Source organism: Apium graveolens, chromosome 3 (genome assembly GCF_009905375.1).
Source record: "Apium graveolens cultivar Ventura chromosome 3, ASM990537v1, whole genome shotgun sequence".
NCBI lineage: Eukaryota > Viridiplantae > Streptophyta > Magnoliopsida > Apiales > Apiaceae > Apium > Apium graveolens.
In genome coordinates this window covers 38,880,139-38,898,174 of record NC_133649.1, presented here as the reverse complement: position 1 = coordinate 38,898,174, position 18,036 = coordinate 38,880,139, and the positions used below count along the sequence as shown (strand labels likewise).

General features: G+C 32.8%; 2 protein-coding genes and 1 long non-coding RNA gene across 3 annotated transcripts; all 3 read right to left on the bottom strand.

Moving 5' to 3' along the window:
* Positions 1–1,417: 1,417 nt before the first annotated feature.
* Positions 1,418–3,194, bottom strand: LOC141714137 (uncharacterized). The gene is made up of 2 exons (XM_074517675.1): positions 2,286–3,194; positions 1,418–2,086 (listed from the first exon to the last, which is right to left on the bottom strand). The coding sequence occupies exons 1-2, from the start codon at positions 3,192–3,194 to the stop codon at positions 1,418–1,420; spliced, it is 1,578 nt and encodes a 525-aa protein (XP_074373776.1).
* Positions 3,195–3,772: 578 nt separating this feature from the next.
* Positions 3,773–6,135, bottom strand: LOC141712158 (uncharacterized). Its single transcript, XR_012571533.1, has 3 exons — positions 5,783–6,135; positions 4,090–4,264; positions 3,773–4,000 (listed from the first exon to the last, which is right to left on the bottom strand). It is a non-coding gene; the product is annotated as an uncharacterized LOC141712158 (long non-coding RNA).
* Positions 6,136–9,229: 3,094 nt separating this feature from the next.
* LOC141714136 (uncharacterized) lies at positions 9,230–10,210 on the bottom strand. The gene has a single exon (XM_074517674.1). The coding sequence runs from the start codon at positions 10,208–10,210 to the stop codon at positions 9,230–9,232; it is 981 nt and encodes a 326-aa protein (XP_074373775.1).
* Between the last annotated feature and the right edge of the window lie 7,826 nt (positions 10,211–18,036).

Below are 18,036 nucleotides of genomic sequence, written 5' to 3'. Positions count from 1 at the left end.
ATGTGAAATTCTTGGCGCCCCTTTAGCAATCCTACACCCATGTATCAACCCCACCTCTTCATTCCTCCTAATAATTGCACTAAGCCCCTCCGCACACATAATGTAAATATATGGTGAGATCGGGTCCCCTTGCCGAATACCACGTCCCGGACTAACACTTCCAAACACCTCACCATCATGAATAAAACTGTATTTTACAGAACTAATAAAATACATTAATCTGTCCACCCACTTACTACTGAATCCAAACTTGATCATCATATTCTTAATAAACCCCCACTCCAATCTGTCATAAGCCTTAGACACATCTAATTTCAGCCCTGCACACCCCATCTTTCCTTGAGTTTTCCGTTTCATGTAGTGATTGATTTCAAATGCAATAAGTGCATTATCTGTTAAAAGTCTACCTTCCACGAAGGCACTTTGCTTGTCCGATATAATTCCACCCAAACACTTTTTCAGCCTATTTGCCAGCACCTTTGATAATATCCGCACAAGAACATTGCACAATGAAATGGGTCTCAGATCCCCCATTGCCTGGGGAAGTTTAACCTTTGGAATCAAACACACTAGAGCTTCATTCACCCCAGCTGGCAAAGTACCATTCTGCATAAACTCTCGACAGAATTTAATTACATCCATCTGCACAATATCCCAAAATGCTTGATAAAACCCTGGGTTGAAACCGTCTGGTCCACTCGATTTATCAGGATGCATCGAGAACACCGCATCTTTCACCTCTGCCCCAGTAATATCAGCTGTCAACCTATCATTATCTTCATTTGAAATCTGCAGCACTACCTCCTGACCTGACAATTTCCCATCTCCGTTTACTGCCTTGAATAACTCCCCAAAGTATTCCTCAATAACCTTTCTCACTCCCTCCGTAGTCACCTGCCATTCCCCTTCTGCGTTTTTAATCTTCTCCACCTTATTATTTTTCTTTCTCGTTGATGCATACCGATGGAAAAATCGAGTATTACGATCCCCTTCCCTCAACCAATATTGTTTAGCTCTCTGACGCCAGTAGATTTCCTATTTTTCAAGTAGATTTAAATACTCCCATCTCACCTGATTATACCTCCAAATACCGCTAGCATCTCTTCTGGATCTAAGCTTTCGAAGCCAATGCCTACACTCCTGCAGCTGATGTTTAAATTTCTGCCTCAACACCCCCCCACTCCTGTAACCTCTCACCACACCTCAAAATTTTTTCTACAATACCAAATCCTTCAGCCTTCTCCCACTCTTGACTAATAATACTCTTACAATCCTGTTCTCGTATCCAACTGTTTTCGAATTTAAACCTACGACCACGAGGCATATAAACTTTTCTCTGAAGCTCCAAAAATAACGGCAAGTGGTCAGACGTTGCCACGTCCAGCACACACACCTCAGCCATCGGAAAAAACGCCCTTCATTCCTGATTAGCAACCACCCTGTCCAACCTTTCTTGCACCCAATTATGCTGACCTCTAGATCTCTCCCAGGTGAATTTCTCCCCAACAAAACCAAGATCATACAGCCCACACTCTTGCAAAGTCTCTGTGAATCCACTTAATAAATTAACCGGATGATTTCTCTCCCCTCGCTTCTCATGGGCATACATCATGTCATTAAAATCTCCAAACACACACCATGATACTCTTGATCGATCAACCAACATCTTTAGCAAATTCCACGATTCCCTTCTACGATTACGTTCCGGACATCCATAGAACCCCGTATAACGCCATCGGCCTATACATCCATTCTCAACCTCAAAATCAATGAAATTCCTATTAATCTCCACAACTTTACATCCCCCCTCATTCTTCCATAACAATGTTAAACCTCCGCTATGGCCTTGAACATCGACAGCTACATATTCCGCAAAGTGAATACTACGACACAAATCTTTTATTTTTTTTTCTTTAACTAAAGTTTCTGAAAGGAAAATAATATTCGGATTTTTTTGTTGGATAATTTCTTTTAGAAAACGAATTGCTCGTGGCTTACCCAAACCACGACAATTCCATGCCAAGACACTCATTGGGCTAGGCGGGCCTGGAGTCCAGGTCCCGCCTCTAATCTGTTTTTTGGCCCACTAACATTTGGGTCCATAATAGTAACTATATTGTTCACATTTTCCCCATTATGCTGATCTGTATCCACGCGTCTTCTTTTTATATCCAATACCTCCACTTCATTTCCTTCCAAATCTCCCGCCCCTTTGTTATTTCCATATTATCTGTCATTTGAAAATCTCCAAGATCTCCTCTATCCCTTGGAATACGATCTGTTACCCGAACCATATCTGTCCCCCCTGATTTTTCTCTAACCACCCCGTCTTCCTCCGTAAAATTCGCCTCCCTTGTTCTGCTACCTTGTCCACCACGAAGCCCCGACTGCCATGTTTGTGTCCCATCACCACCATTCCTTAACCATTTAGCACCAATATTTTGTATTTTAACGTTTTTATTAGGAGCTCGAAGCCATACTCCATACGCTCTTTCCACAATTTTCTCAGAATTAGCATATACGACTTCACAGTCTCTATCCGAGTGTCCAAGCAGTCCGCACACAAAACAGAACATGGATAACCGCTCATATTTAAAATTTAACCTACTCCATTCCCCTCCTTCCCTTTTCAGTTTCATCCTTCGCTTTAACGGCTTGTTAACATCCATCCTTACGCGGATACGTATGAACTGCTTCCACATGTCATTCATATTCATTGTATCAGATTTGACATAACTACCTATCGAATTCCCCACCGATTGTATAATGCTCTCCCTTATCATACCTTGCGGAAGATCATACACTTGCACCCAGATATCCATCGTATTTAGTGGTACCATATGGGGATCCTCTGCATTCTCGAGCTTATGAAAGATCAAGAGACTCTGTTCAGATGTCCATGGGCCGCCTTCCACTACCTTCTCCAAATCCAACCTATGATGGAAAATAAACGAATATCGTTGTCCTCCCAACTCATGTATCTCCACCCCCCTCCTCGGTCGCCATAACGCTGCTAGCACATTCTGCATTGCAGGAAAATTAATATTTTTATCTGTCAGAAACCTCCCCACCAGAATGAACTTTGGTGTAACCTGCCTCACTTCATCCGATCCCACCAGTATTCCTCCCTCTTCTTCATCTTCCAATGTTAATCGAGCATACACATCCTCCAGAGAACCCTGATTGTTTGCCATAGAAACTAATAATAACACACAAAGAAAATAAATCTGATATGTTTAGATTCAACCCTCACTTGTCATATAAACAAGACATAAACTTGCAATATTTGCAAGACTTGATAATTCTTTAGAACCCGAAAATTTGATACACTTACATAGCACTTTTAAGGGCTATACAAGCCAGTGCTATGCAAGTGCAAGTGGCTTGTATAGCACTTGTTATTGTGCTATGCAAGCATTGCACCTTAGATATCATTTTTTAAAATGCTATGCAAGGAAGTGATACATAAGGGTTTACACTTTAATAACACTTTATAAGTGCTATGCAAGTACTATATATATTATACATTATTACTTCTACAGCTATTTACAAAACGCTATGTTAGTGCTATTATATAAAAAAAATAAAAAATTATTTATTTTTTATTTCTTTTTTACCTAGCAATACCCTTAAAAGTTCCATAAATATAATACAAATAAAGAAAATGTATCAACAATAATATCATAATTTAATAAAAATTATAAAAAACTATAAAAATTCAATAAGAAAGATAAATGCTCAAATAAAAAATGAAAGTACTGCTGACAACCCCTTTATGAAATCAATCAATTTCATTTAGAAATTAATCGAACATAACTGATAATAAATCTTTCCTTACATTGCACTGTTGTGCATAATTATGAAAGAAGGGAAAACAATCAAAAAAAATATTTTGCAAACTACTACACTGCTAGCAACATCATATGTCTGTATAGTTATCTATCATCAAAAGTACACCAGGCGCCCTTCAACACTGCATTCCTAAAGCATTATCGTTATCCTACAAAATAACAATTGTTCACATCATTACAAATGAATCAATTGACTCACAGAAGTTATTATATAAAGTGAACATATATATTTACGCACCTTTTTAAATCATCTCAACTGCATCACAAATAGAAAAAACAGAACGACTTAGAGTTGCTTGATTATTCAATATTCTATTCTGAAATATCCAAAGGCATAAACTGTTATCGAAGATGGGACAAATTTGGAAAGTTTTAAACTCACAAGCAGAGCTTTTCACTTTCACTTTCACGGCCTGCAGGGAGATCAATATTTATTATTAGAATGTACATAAGGAAATTCATATATACTCGCTTATTAGCTAGAACACTAATCATATCATCTCATGAAATCTAAAGCTCCTATTATTTAAAGAGGTCTATCCAATTTACCTTTTCGTTGTAATAAGGGTAGAACATCAGCTTACATTTATGTCCATGTTTAATTAGGATTTCACGACCACATGAGTACTCATATAATTTTTTTTATTAGTGGCCATGTGGACATGAAGCAAAAATTACAAATGAATACTATCTTTTGTTGAAGGAAAAGCACCAGGACATGCTTCTGACTACTTCATACTACTCAAAATTCTTTTAAGATAGAAACAATACAGACAAGACTAACTTTAGTAGAATAACAGAAAACAAATCACAATCCTTTTATTAAAGAAATAATTAGTATTAAAAAAACAAAACAGGGCAGACCCTCTATTTTTTTTTTGCAAATTAACCGTTAGCTATTCAAATTATGACCAAGTAATAAAGAATTTACTAAAGATATTTTAACTAATGTAAACCTTAGATAATTTCTATATAACTTTTAAAATTAAAAGGTTCTGCTACTTATAATTTTGTTCTTCGAAGAGTACTCATTAACATACTTGTGCTATGAAATAAAAGATCTGCTACTTATTTAACTATGTACATCTCTCGCTTATTATTTGGTCCTGCATATGTTTGTAATTGTCTTGTTAATAATTTACTATTGTGGCAGTCCACACATGGATCCCAGCTTCAATTTTGTTGTTTGTGGGGATCTTAAAAATTATGTATCCTGCACTTTTAAGGTAAAATCACTACTAGTAAGTGATACTGTGCCACTCTGATCATTGTTAAAGTTTCCTAGTATTTAACTTTATACAATCTCCATATTAGTTTCATTTTAATATCCAGCGACATTATTTATTCCAAGTAACGATACCATATGACAAACATAGAAGGAAATTTTACAAATAAAGTTCAAAATTAAACTTAAGCTCAGGATAACACAAGTAAGTACCCTATAATCAAAATTAAAAGAGGGAAATGATTCAAGTGACTCACATCTCACAACAAAAGTCAACTAAGCATATATGAACTCAGAAGCCTGAAATTTAATTGAGTTGAAATTTTGATATACATATTGAATATCACACACAAATTAATTAAGAGTATTTCTTTCCACAATATATTGAGTTTAACACAGTAAAATACACACATCAAACATATATAATAAAAATGAATGGAACCAGCTATCACTAGTATTCGTAATATTTAACCATATTTAAATTCTAAGAAACAACAACTTTGCAAAAAGAGACTTAATAACCTTAATTAAGTTGAGAACTCAATTCCAAAAACTTTGTACAGACCCAAAACTTTGTAGATGTGGAGAACAACCCAGCTAGTCATTACCTTAATTGAGCAATTGAAAAGTAAAAACCACAAAACTAAAAACCCTAAAATCAAAAAATCTAATTCAATAAAATAAGCAATTGAGTGTGAGGACTCACATATCGATCTAAATAGCAATTGAGTGTGAAGATTCCACGAAATCATCATAGAAGACCCAGAAGATAGCATAGGACCCAGAAGTTCACAGAACACCCGTATAGATTTGCCCGTGCCCAGAAAAGAATGTTATTTAGTCGCCGATGAAGTTTTTTTTTGCTCAGTGTGGATTTGAAGAGAAGAAGTCATCGATGTAGAATCAACAAGTGAAATTATAAATTAAAGAAAAGAGTTACTTACTAGAATAGCACTTTCAAATACGTTATATTAGCAGGGGATAATAAAATAAAAATAATAAAAAATTACTTAGAATACACTTAGTTGCATAGCACTTCCTAAAATATTATTCATGCCTGAACTTCTGTAGCGCTTGTGTAAAGAACGTTATGTTAGTATACTTATTTATTTTATATTTATTTAAAGTCTTCTTTATTATATCTTCCATAACGTTTTTTTAGAAAATGCTATGCAAATAACTCACTTGCATATCACATAGAAAAAAGTGCTATTCAAGTTGTGTATCCTAAGTTAAAATTTGTAGTAGTGTGAAACCAAAATACAATTTTTTATAATTTTCATACTATTTTATTAAAATGAAATTCTACCAACAAATTAAAAAATTCTAAACTAAAAAATTTCAATTTAAACACATGGCCTATTTACTTGGTCGTGATTTATATTTCTCGGAACCTATTTAGTTGAGTCAATTTATGAACTTATTTATTTTAAAATATAATTAAAAATAGGATTCAAACCTATAAAAATAATAAAAAATTATGGCTTATAAAAAAATTAAAAATGAGTAAAAATAATACATATACAATTATAAGTCATATAGGAATAAAAAGGGATAAAAACTTGGAGTTATAAAAGTGAAACCAAAAGGTGGTGGAACTAAAAAATAAGTGAATAAAGTTTCATTTATTAATAAAGAAAAACGGATAAAAAAAATACATATAGAATTATAAGTCATATAGGAATAAAAAAGGATAAAAATATTACACCTAGAGTTACACTGTAACAGCCCACACTTCCGGACTATTAAATCTAAATACCAAAACTTAAATAAAATAGATTCTTATTCGATAATTCAAATATATCACGAAGGTCAAAGCAGCGGTCAAACTCAATAATCAAAATCATAAAAACAGAGACGCAGCTCCACAAATCCGATAATAATTGTCTAACAGATAATTAAATTCATTCTCTAAAAACAAAATCTTTATTCTAATTCAAATAGCACAAAACGAAGCAGCACAGATCTCCACATAGTTGTCATTCCTTAATCTTAATATGCTCCAAATTCCGAACCTGAAATGTTAAAAGGGGTGAGCTACACAGCTCAACAAGTACAAATTGACTAACTTTTAAACAGAAAAACAATGGGTGTTTTGATAAAACGATTTTTCTTAAAACAATAATAATTTTGTAAAACATTTTCTAAAATAAATCCAACCCAAAGTTTTATATTTTATAAGTCAGAATTTAAAACAGAACAGAGCAGAATTTATAACAGTACAGATTTTATAACAGATCTGAACAGAATAAAACAGAACGAAACGATAATTCTTATAAATACCACAGTCTTGATCTACGGCCACACTTTGCCAGTAGCCGGCATCTAATTCTTATTCTTATTCTTTATACCACACTTTGCCAGTGGTCGGCATCTAAAGTTCAATAATTACGCGCCCTTAATAGGTATCTAAAGTTGCACACTTGTGCGCCTACTAAGGGTATCTAAGGCTAGTTCCGGAACTATAGCGTAAATTACGAACGGGTTCGAAAACGTAGAGACTGGGTTCTAAAATTCACAAATACTTATATCTTATAATTTCAAAATCAAAATTCTTATATCTTATACGAAATTAAAACAGAACTGAAATATCTTTTTCGAAAATTAAAAGTAAGTCAAAAGTACTTACCTGGAAGTCGATACTTAAAATCCGAAATTAACAACGCGAACAATTCCTAAAATTTTATAAGCAGGACTTAATTAATTGTTTAATTCAAAAAAAACAATGTCCACGCATGCTATACCAGAGAACCCACACATTTAGTCATGTACAAAACTTGGCAGAAACTTAAATATTAAAATTCAAATAACAGAAGATCAAAACTTGGCCATATAAAAAAAAATTTAGCAATTAAACATGTATTTGTTGCTAAGGTCAATCGGGCCTTAAGCCCAATTAAGTCATGTTGGTCTAGTTTTCAATTCATTCAATTCATTCAAGTAGAAATCACCAAAACCTTGACATGCACATCTATTTGATTTAACATTTTGCATTTGATTATGTAGACCAACTAACCTAATATACACATCCTGGACACCAAATTATTATTGCTAACAACCAAAACAAGTTGTCATTCTTGGAAAAGAACATACATTAGCATTCCTGTAATCCCTTAAATAAATAATGTCTGTCATGTTAATTTGACGGACACGACGACCACATTTAACATATAAATATAAAACTTTTGGAATGAACAAGGAGCGATACACATAAATTAATAATAAATCTATAACTTTGTTTTCCAAAAATATATTATTTACGATACGATATTTTAAAACTTTAAACTTTCACAAAAGAATTGCTTCATAAATAAAGATAACACATAGACACATATAGAATCCATATTAATTCATATTATCGCAATTTCTTTAATCTAATTAAAATAATATTCTAGCATGCGCAAGTAGTATCAATTTTTACATAAACTAGCTACATAAATCCTAATGTATTAATTCAAAACTAGATCCCACACAAGACATGGCAGAGACAGTTAAAAAAAAATAAACAAATAACATAATTATGCATTCACAAATCAGGTACACAACTCATACTTGATTACTATAATCCACAACAAATAGAACACGAGACAGTAAATCTTAGAGCATGTTGCATGATAAAATTATTTATATAAACTTATTTTACTTTCACAATGACGCAGAACGGACACATGCTCACATAAATATTACCGAGAATCAAAAGTGACGAAAAGTGAAAGCAGGACAAAGTTCGTACCTGTTAGGATGTGTAGAGCCTGTACAAGTTTTTCTATTGTCCAAATGGGTCTTTTTATAAGCACACAAAACCCTAATCATAATTAGGATATAATATAATATTTCCAACTAAATTCCTAAAATAAAATATTTGATACACACAATTACCTAAATTAAAAAGATTTCGATTTTTTTAATCTATTCTCACACTTCTTTCCACAATAACATATCTTTTCCTAACTCAAATAACTTGCACAAAAATATTTCCCGAATATTCTAATTTAAAAATATTTATCTAAACGAATTATTATCTAAAATCTAATAAATAAATTAAAAATAAAATCAAGGATTTTACATTCTTCCCTCCTTAAAAGAATTTGGTCCCCAAATTCACAAGAATGAAATTAAATTAAACAAGTCATTTAAGAAAAGAAATCATACCTTAATTGCGATAGTTTTCATTTCCTGTGAGCTGGAACACACGCCCCTTGCCCATCTTGTTATCTGCTTCCTTCCTTGGTGGCGGTGGCGGGTTGTGCGGACAATTCGAAATCCTGTGTCCTACTTCTCCGCAATGGAAACAAGCACCAGTATTCCAACGGCAGACTTTGTCGGGATGATTCTTGCCGCACCTCGAACACCTTTCTCGATCACCTTGACCTCCGATGTTATCGTACACGTGTGGCTTCTTGAGTGGTCCCCCTTGAAAAGATTGCCCACTAGTTTGAGTGAACCGCCTCTTATTCCAACTGCCGGACGCCTTTTCAGATTCTGCCAAGCCCCTTTCGATCACTAACGCCTTGTTGAGGACAGCCTCGTACGTCTGAAGTTCAAACGACGCCACTGAATTCCTGATGTCACTTCGAAGTCCCTCCTCTAATCTTCGTGCTCGACTGCTCTCATCTGCTACTAGGGTCGACGCGTACTTCGCAAGCTTTGCAAATTCTGCTTCGTATTCAATGACGGTTCTTCCACCTTGTTGAAGTCGAATGAAGTCCCTCTCTTTCTGCAGACGAACTGTTCTCGGAAAGTACTTGTCCTCTAAAGCCTTCTTGAACTTTGCCCAAGTGTACGGTTCATGATTTTCTTCAAGATTTGTCGTCTCATTCTTCCTCTTTTCCATAAGCCACCAATCGTAAGCGCTTCCTTGCAATTGGTACACAGCTAAGGTCACCTTCTGTTCCTCATTGCTCCCCAGAAGTCCGAAAGCTTTTTCCATCTCTTGGATCCACATCTCAACGATAGCCGGGTCTGTAGCTCCATCAAAAGTTGGCGGGTTCAAACGCTTGAATTGAGAGACGATGTTGGGCTTCGGTTGCTGATTCACAAGTACAGCTAGAGTTTCAGCCAGCTGGTCAAAGACGTTTCCTCCTTCATCATTATTGCCCTGATTTTCATTGTTGTTCTGATTTTCTCCATCCATCTTTACTAGAACACACAAAACAAATTCTAAACTTATAGTCAATAATCAAAAAAAAAACACAAAAGTCAAACATATCAAATAATCACACAAATAAATGCCCTAAATCCAAAATAATTTTCTAAGACCTATACGATAGTCTAAAGGATCGCATCCTAGGGAATGTACTAGTTCCATACCTAATACACTCCGAAGGACAGCCTGCTCTTGATACCAACTGTAACAGCCCACACTTCCGGACTATTAAATCTAAATACCAAAACTTAAATAAAATAGATTCTTATTCGATAATTCAAATATATCACGAAGGTCAAAGCAGCGGTCAAACTCAATAATCAAAATCATAAAAACAGAGACGCAGCTCCACAAATCCGATAATAATTGTCTAACAAATAATTAAATTCATTCTCTAAAAACAAAATCTTTATTCTAATTCAAATAGCACAAAACGAAGCAGCACAGATCTCCACATAGTTCTCATTCCTTAATCTTAATATGCTCCAAATTCCGAACCTGAAATGTTAAAAGGGGTGAGCTACACAGCTCAGCAAGTACAAATTGACTAACTTTTAAACAGAAAAACAATGGGTGTTTTGATAAAACGATTTTTCTTAAAACAATAATAATTTTGTAAAACATTTTCTAAAATAAATCCAACCCAAAGTTTTATATTTTATAAGTCAGAATTTAAAACAGAACATAGCAGAATTTATAACAGTACAGATTTTATAACAGATCTGAACAGAATAAAACAGAACGAAACGATAATTCTTATAAATACCACAGTCTTGATCTACGGCCACACTTTGCCAGTAGCCGGCATCTAATTCTTATTCTTATTCTTTATACCACACTTTGCCAGTGGTCGGCATCTAAAGTTCAATAATTACGCGCCCTTAATAGGTATCTAAAGTTGCACACTTGTGCGCCTACTAAGGGTATCTAAGGCTAGTTCCGGAACTATAGCGTAAATTACGAACGGGTTCGAAAACGTAGAGACTGGGTTCTAAAATTCACAAATACTTATATCTTATAATTTCAAAATCAAAATTCTTATATCTTATACGAAATTAAAACAGAACTGAAATATCTTTTTCGAAAATTAAAAGTAAGTCAAAAGTACTAACCTGGAAGTCGATACTTAAAATCCGAAATTAACAACGCGAACAATTCCTAAAATTTTATAAGCAGGACTTAATTAATTGTTTAATTCAAAAAAAACAATGTCCACGCATGCTATACCAGAGAACCCACACATTTAGTCATGTACAAAACTTGGCAGAAACTTAAATATTAAAATTCAAATAACAGAAGATCAAAACTTGGCCATATAAAAAAAATTTAGCAATTAAACATGTATTTGTTGCTAAGGTCAATCGGGCCTTAAGCCCAAGTAAGTCATGTTGGTCTAGTTTTCAATTCATTCAATTCATTCAAGTAGAAATCACCAAAACCTTGACATGCACATCTATTTGATTTAACATTTTGCATTTGATTATGTAGACCAACTAACCTAATATACACATCCTGGACACCAAATTATTATTGCTAACAACCAAAACAAGTTGTCATTCTTGGAAAAGAACATACATTAGCATTCCTGTAATCCCTTAAATAAATAATGTCTGTCATGTTAATTTGACGGACACGACGACCACATTTAACATATAAATATAAAACTTTTGGAATGAACAAGGAGCGATACACATAAATTAATAATAAATCTATAACTTTGTTTTCCAAAAATATATTATTTACGATACGATATTTTAAAACTTTAAACTTTCACAAAAGAATTGCTTCATAAATAAAGATAACACATAGACACATATAGAATCCATATTAATTCATATTATTGCAATTTCTTTAATCTAATTAAAATAATATTCTAGCATGCGCAAGTAGTATCAATTTTTACATAAACTAGCTACATAAATCCTAATGTATTAATTCAAAACTAGATCCCACACAAGACATGGCAGAGACAGTTAAAAAAAAATAAACAAATAACATAATTATGCATTCACAAATCAGGTACACAACTCATACTTGATTACTATAATCCACAACAAATAGAACACGAGACAGTAAATCTTAGAGCATGTTGCATGATAAAATTATTTATATAAACTTATTTTACTTTCACAATGACGCAGAACGGACACATGCTCACATAAATATTACCGAGAATCAAAAGTGACGAAAAGTGAAAGCAGGACAAAGTTCGTACCTGTTAGGATGTGTAGAACCTGTACAAGTTTTTCTATTGTCCAAATGGGTCTTTTTATAAGCACACAAAACCCTAATCATAATTAGGATATAATATAATATTTCCAACTAAATTTCTAAAATAAAATATTTGATACACACAATTACCTAAATTAAAAAGATTTCGATTTTTTTAATCTATTCTCACACTTCTTTCCACAATAACATATCTTTTCCTAACTCAAATAACTTGCACAAAAATATTTCCCGAATATTCTAATTTAAAAATATTTATCTAAACGAATTATTATCTAAAATCTAATAAATAAATTAAAAATAAAATCAAGGATTTTACATACACCTTGAATCATAAAAACAAAAAAAAACAAAAGATGATAGAACCAGAAAATAAGTTAAAACAAAGTATCACTTAAAAAATTTATTAATAAAGAAAAACGGGTAAAAATAATATATATATATATATATATATAATTATAAGTGATATAGGAATAAAAAAGATAATAATAATACAATTAGAGTTAGAGTTATAACATGAATCATGAAAAGTGAAACCAACACGTGGTGGTACCAAAAAATAAGTGAAACCAAGTACCACTTGAAAGGAGGTTTTGCTTATTAATAAAGGTTATTAAAGCTTGACCTGTTTAGTTTCATTTTTTCTGGGCTTTAACAAGTTGATTGTTTATCAATTTGTATTATTTTTATAAAAGACAATACCAAATTACACAACTTTTCAAATATAATTCATTAAGCAATATATATATATATATATACTAGTAAATGTCCCCGCTTCGCTATGACATATTAAGTTTTCATAATTTCTGTATTTATGTTTTTTTCTGACGGAATTAAATGCATAATTATTAAATTATTAATATAAATTCTAATTTTTTTCCCATTAATAGTTTATAAAAATATTTGAACATATTAGCGAACCTTATAACAACATGGAGCCGTACATCAATTAATGACTTTATTTTGTCCATTACAATTTTAATTTATTTTTTTAATATAATTTTGTCAATTACAACATATTAAAAGTAATAAATAATATGAAATTGAAATTAAATTCCTACAAACAATTAAAAATTGTAAAAATTATAAAAGGATTTCTTATTAAAATTTATAAAATGAAAAACAAAAAAATGTAAATGAGATATTAATGTCTTTAATAGTATGAAATAAATAAAAGATAAATATGACAGCATTAATTTAAGTAGTTGGGGGTTACCATATTTGTTAAGGAGTTATAGAGCTTTTTAAGCACTCAAAGTCTAATAGAGCAGTTAGAGCCGTAATCTACCACATTGAGCCAAGCATCCACTTTTCAGAGGTATGTTCCTCTATTCATTTTCTGCTTTCTTTTGTTTTCAAGACCCTTGTTTCAGTTGAATCTTTTCTGCGTAGTCATGGATTTAGAAGATAATCAAATCAGCTTTATATGTCCAAATTCAGCCTTTTATGACAATGGTGATTTGGTACGTGTATTTCAAACTTTTTAAATTCATATGAATTACATTCAGTAATTTTCTCTTATTTACAATTGTTATTATTCCAGTTCCTACCATTGCCTTTTCTGCTGCTTTTGGTCAATCTTTGCCTGCAATTGTGAAACTTCATGGTCCTTCTTTAATGGTGTGGACTGGCAAGTATGTTAAAGAGAGAAATAACATCTCCGATTTGACAAATATGATGTCCTTTTACGGAATTAAACCGTACCACATGGTGCTTATGACTTATGAAGGTGATTTCAAGTTTCAGGTATATAATCCATATGCAGTGGAGATGATTTATCCAACGCATGCATTGGGTTTTGACTCAGTTTTGAAACCTGTTGAAGTGATAAACTTGCTTCCAATTTATCATATAATGCTCGTAGCAATTTTGATGGTATTTATCATTTGAATATTAAAGTGGAACATGTTCTTGGTGCAATTTTTACTTAGATAAACAAAACATTATGAAACATAAATAGTGTTTTCATTTTATCAGTAATTAATAGATAGTTTTAAACAGGTTTTTTCAAAAGAGGGTTGTGAAAGGATTGGGTTGGATGAGAACTCTAGGTCTTTAACTTTATGTTTTGAAGAGAAGAAGTGGGAAATTATTGTAAATTATGTTTTAGGTAGGCCTCTTTTAGGTCAACAATGGAATAGGTTTGTTGAAGAAGCAAACATATCAGTGGGGGATTTAGTTGTACTATAAACTACCAATGAGTATTTAAAGTACAAAGTCTGTTTATTTGAAGCAAATTATCTTTGCGAGGCTCCTACATGTGGAGGTATGTTTTCAGTATACTTTCAATTCTGAATAATTACTATTTTAATTTTAACTTTCAACTATAAATGTATAGGAGGCGTCAACACTGGTAAAGGTTGCAGTAAGTTTTTTAAGTTGATTACAGAGCATACTTTAGAATTTGGACAATTGGTATGGCTTCTAAGCAACTATAATTTTTAGCAGATTTCATATGGTTGTAACATATTCTAATGTAATTGGAATTCAATTTAGGAAGTTCCGCATCTGTTTGTTTCCAAGTATTGCGGCGAGATTGTAAAAAATCTGCACATTTCACTTGGTGGTTCAATAACTTCGAAATTCAATTTATGTCCGGCTGAGAAGAAGATTTATGGAATGCATCGTCTTTAAAAAAATATGCAATTAAAGAAGACTACTGGATTGTGTTCAATTATACTGGTAATTCATCATTTCAATTGTCGCTTTTTAACACAGAAGGGATGAACCACTTCCGCGATTCCACAGGAAACTACAGATTTGAAGATTTTATGATTCCCCCATCTGAAACAGAGGTTGTTGATATAACAGATACCAATGATGTTGTTTCTGAAAGTAAAGACAGTTTTTTGAGAGATATTTACATATGCTGGCTTATTTAAATTGATAATAAATTTTGTATGAATCATATAGAAATTCAGTTTGATATGGATTTCAGCACAAACTCTGATAGCACCAGCTCTGGCGATAGTAGTGAAAGTAGTGAAAGTAGTGAAGGTATTTTGTAAAACTAATCCTTTTCATTTAAATTGGATATTAAAGTAAAGTTACTAAACTACTATGATTGTAGAAGATGTTAACGCTATTGATGAAGAATTGGAGATGTTGACCTTTTATGTGACAATTAAGAAGTCACACTTGGATGACCCCTGCCATGGAGCGGTATGTATTACATTTTAATCATGTTTGTATTGACAAACATTTGTATTGAGTTACCATAACAGAGTTTCTCTGTAACAGTACATTGCACCCAGACTTGCTGCAGTTTATAGTATCTGGAATAAAAGGAGTGCTACAACTCTGATGATGGATGGAAATCAGTGGGTGGTTGATGCTTTGCGGAGTGAAAGGCAATGCCGATTTTCAGTGGGATGGGCTGATTTTGTCCGGGACAACAATATTAGGAAAGATCAGTTGCTAGTTTTTCGTTATATGGGAGATTTTCTCTTTGAAGTAAGAAAGCTGTGAATATTTTATTAAGGCCGTACTTTAAATCTGAACTATTGTCTCCATTTCATTTTTATCTGAACTGGTACTAAAATTGAACTAAGTATTATTGACATTGATTTCAGTAATTGTTCTAAACAGAAATATGTGTTACTGTTTAATTAATTTAGATATGTTCTTCAAATAATTGTACTATTTTCTAGAAATATTTATTTCATTTTTCTGTTATTATAAATAATACCGAGATAGGGCTAATGTCTAACAGAGAAATTCCGGAAAATATAATATAGAAACCTTAGTTGAGGTAACAGAATAGAAAATTACAGGAAAAAAATTAATATTTTTACATTGGATTTTTTTTAAGAAGTTAATAAAAACCTTACGGTTGTCATAAGTACATGGAGCTATTTGGGGGGGGGGCAATGTCCATGGTAAATAGTAGCTTCCATCATACAACTTGTGAAACAGAGTCTTGATTCATTGAAGATGTTGATTGCTGTATTTGATGGTTGTTATACATTAGTTAAGGTTGTAACTGAGGTTAGTCATTAAACTTAGTAAGTATGAGATTGTAAATTACCTCGATACATGATTCTTGTAAAGGCCTTGGGGGGATTTTATTATCAATCTCTGGGGAACAAACATTGACTACATCTTTTACAACATACACAGTAGATTTGAACTGAATGTTCTCATTCTTTATGAGTAACTTAATCATGTAGACATTGTCCTCTAGAGTTTTCAGTATGGATGGAATCATTTTTCCGTTCTTCTCCTAAACAAAATTACAGAATATGTGGGATCATCTTAGCTTTAAAAATGTAGTGAATGTCTACCATGTACTTATTAGTATGTTACAGTTTACCTTTTCCACAATTTCATCTACATCTTGGAAATAGCATTTCTGGGCTGAAGAATTTTCTAGTATAACACCAATTTCCCCTGTTTCGTCAAAAGCGTCAACAAACACTTCAAACCTGCTGGTTATAATTTGGAGGGAAGAACGTATAATTATATATGGTATTAAACTGCTAGAGATTTATTAGTGTTATATCCATGGAGTGTTTGATATTACCACTTTAAAGGATAAGGAACATTTCTTTGACATGTTGTGCAAAATTACATTTCGTCCCCCAATATAGTTGCATTATAGAAAGATGAACAAATGTGCCTGAACCACTTTTCAGAAAACTTGACTTCTTTCACGGTTAGCTCACAATAAACTTTTTTCTGAAAAACAATATAATAAGTTAGGTATGTACACCTAGTCGGCTAAATTTCAGGAAAACTGGCGGATGGAAAAATACCTCTATGTAATCTTCACCAAGTTCTTTGATCTGTTTTACTGTTAGTATTTGTGGTGGTTCGTTTCTTCTTATAACCTTGTGCACATCAGCAAACATTGGTTGTTTCAACCTGTTTATCCCAACAGGTTAAACTATTAGTATAAGTGAAAAATGTTAATAACTAAAACATGCTTGTCTGGGAAGGTATACATTTCCCTCATCTGAAGGACACTATGGTGTTGGCAGTTCAAAAAAATTTGAGTAGCTCCAACGGTAGAAATATCAATTTTACCTAATAAAATAACTAAATTGTTAGTGAATTATGTATTTTATACTATCAATCATAAGTACTGAACGTAATTAACCTTGCCATTCGGTGATTCGTGCTGATGATATTATAATTATAAGAGGATATTCAAAATCAGCTTGAAGGGTATCTTCAAATTCCTCAGCAAAAGCATCCCAAAATATAACACGAACAGAGGTGTTTCCATCAGTCAAATGGAATTTCATCTGCGTCTGAGGCTGGTTCAGTTTGTTGGTGAACCTTGCTAGTCTAAGTTGTGGATCTTGAATGACACCCAGAACATCTGTTTATTTTAAAGAATAAAAAGTTGACAAACCTAGATTAAGTGTTCTAACACTATGTAAAATAAATTTGATGAAAATTTACCTGTTAGATAAGTTGTTTGCTTGGACAAATCCTTCAGATCACCAAGATCATAAAAGTTAAATACCGCGTTCTCTATGCAAACATCATTTTCGTGGTATTCACGAATCTCCGTCTCCTTTGAGAAAATAATATGGATTTCTTTCATGAAGCACCGGAATTTGTCCTCAGTTTTATAGTCT

What these genes read in the sequence shown, in the direction of transcription:
- LOC141714137 (XM_074517675.1), bottom strand. Translation starts at nt 3,194, where the DNA reads ATGGCAAACAATCAGGGTTCTCTGGAGGATGTGTATGCTCGATTAACA. An exon ending in GGGGGACAGATATGGTTCGG is followed by an intron (nt 2,087 to 2,285) that starts GTAACAGATCGT and finishes CCCAAATGTTAG; the next exon opens with TGGGCCAAAAAACAGATTAG.
- LOC141714136 (XM_074517674.1), bottom strand. Translation starts at nt 10,210, where the DNA reads ATGGATGGAGAAAATCAGAACAACAATGAAAATCAGGGCAATAATGAT.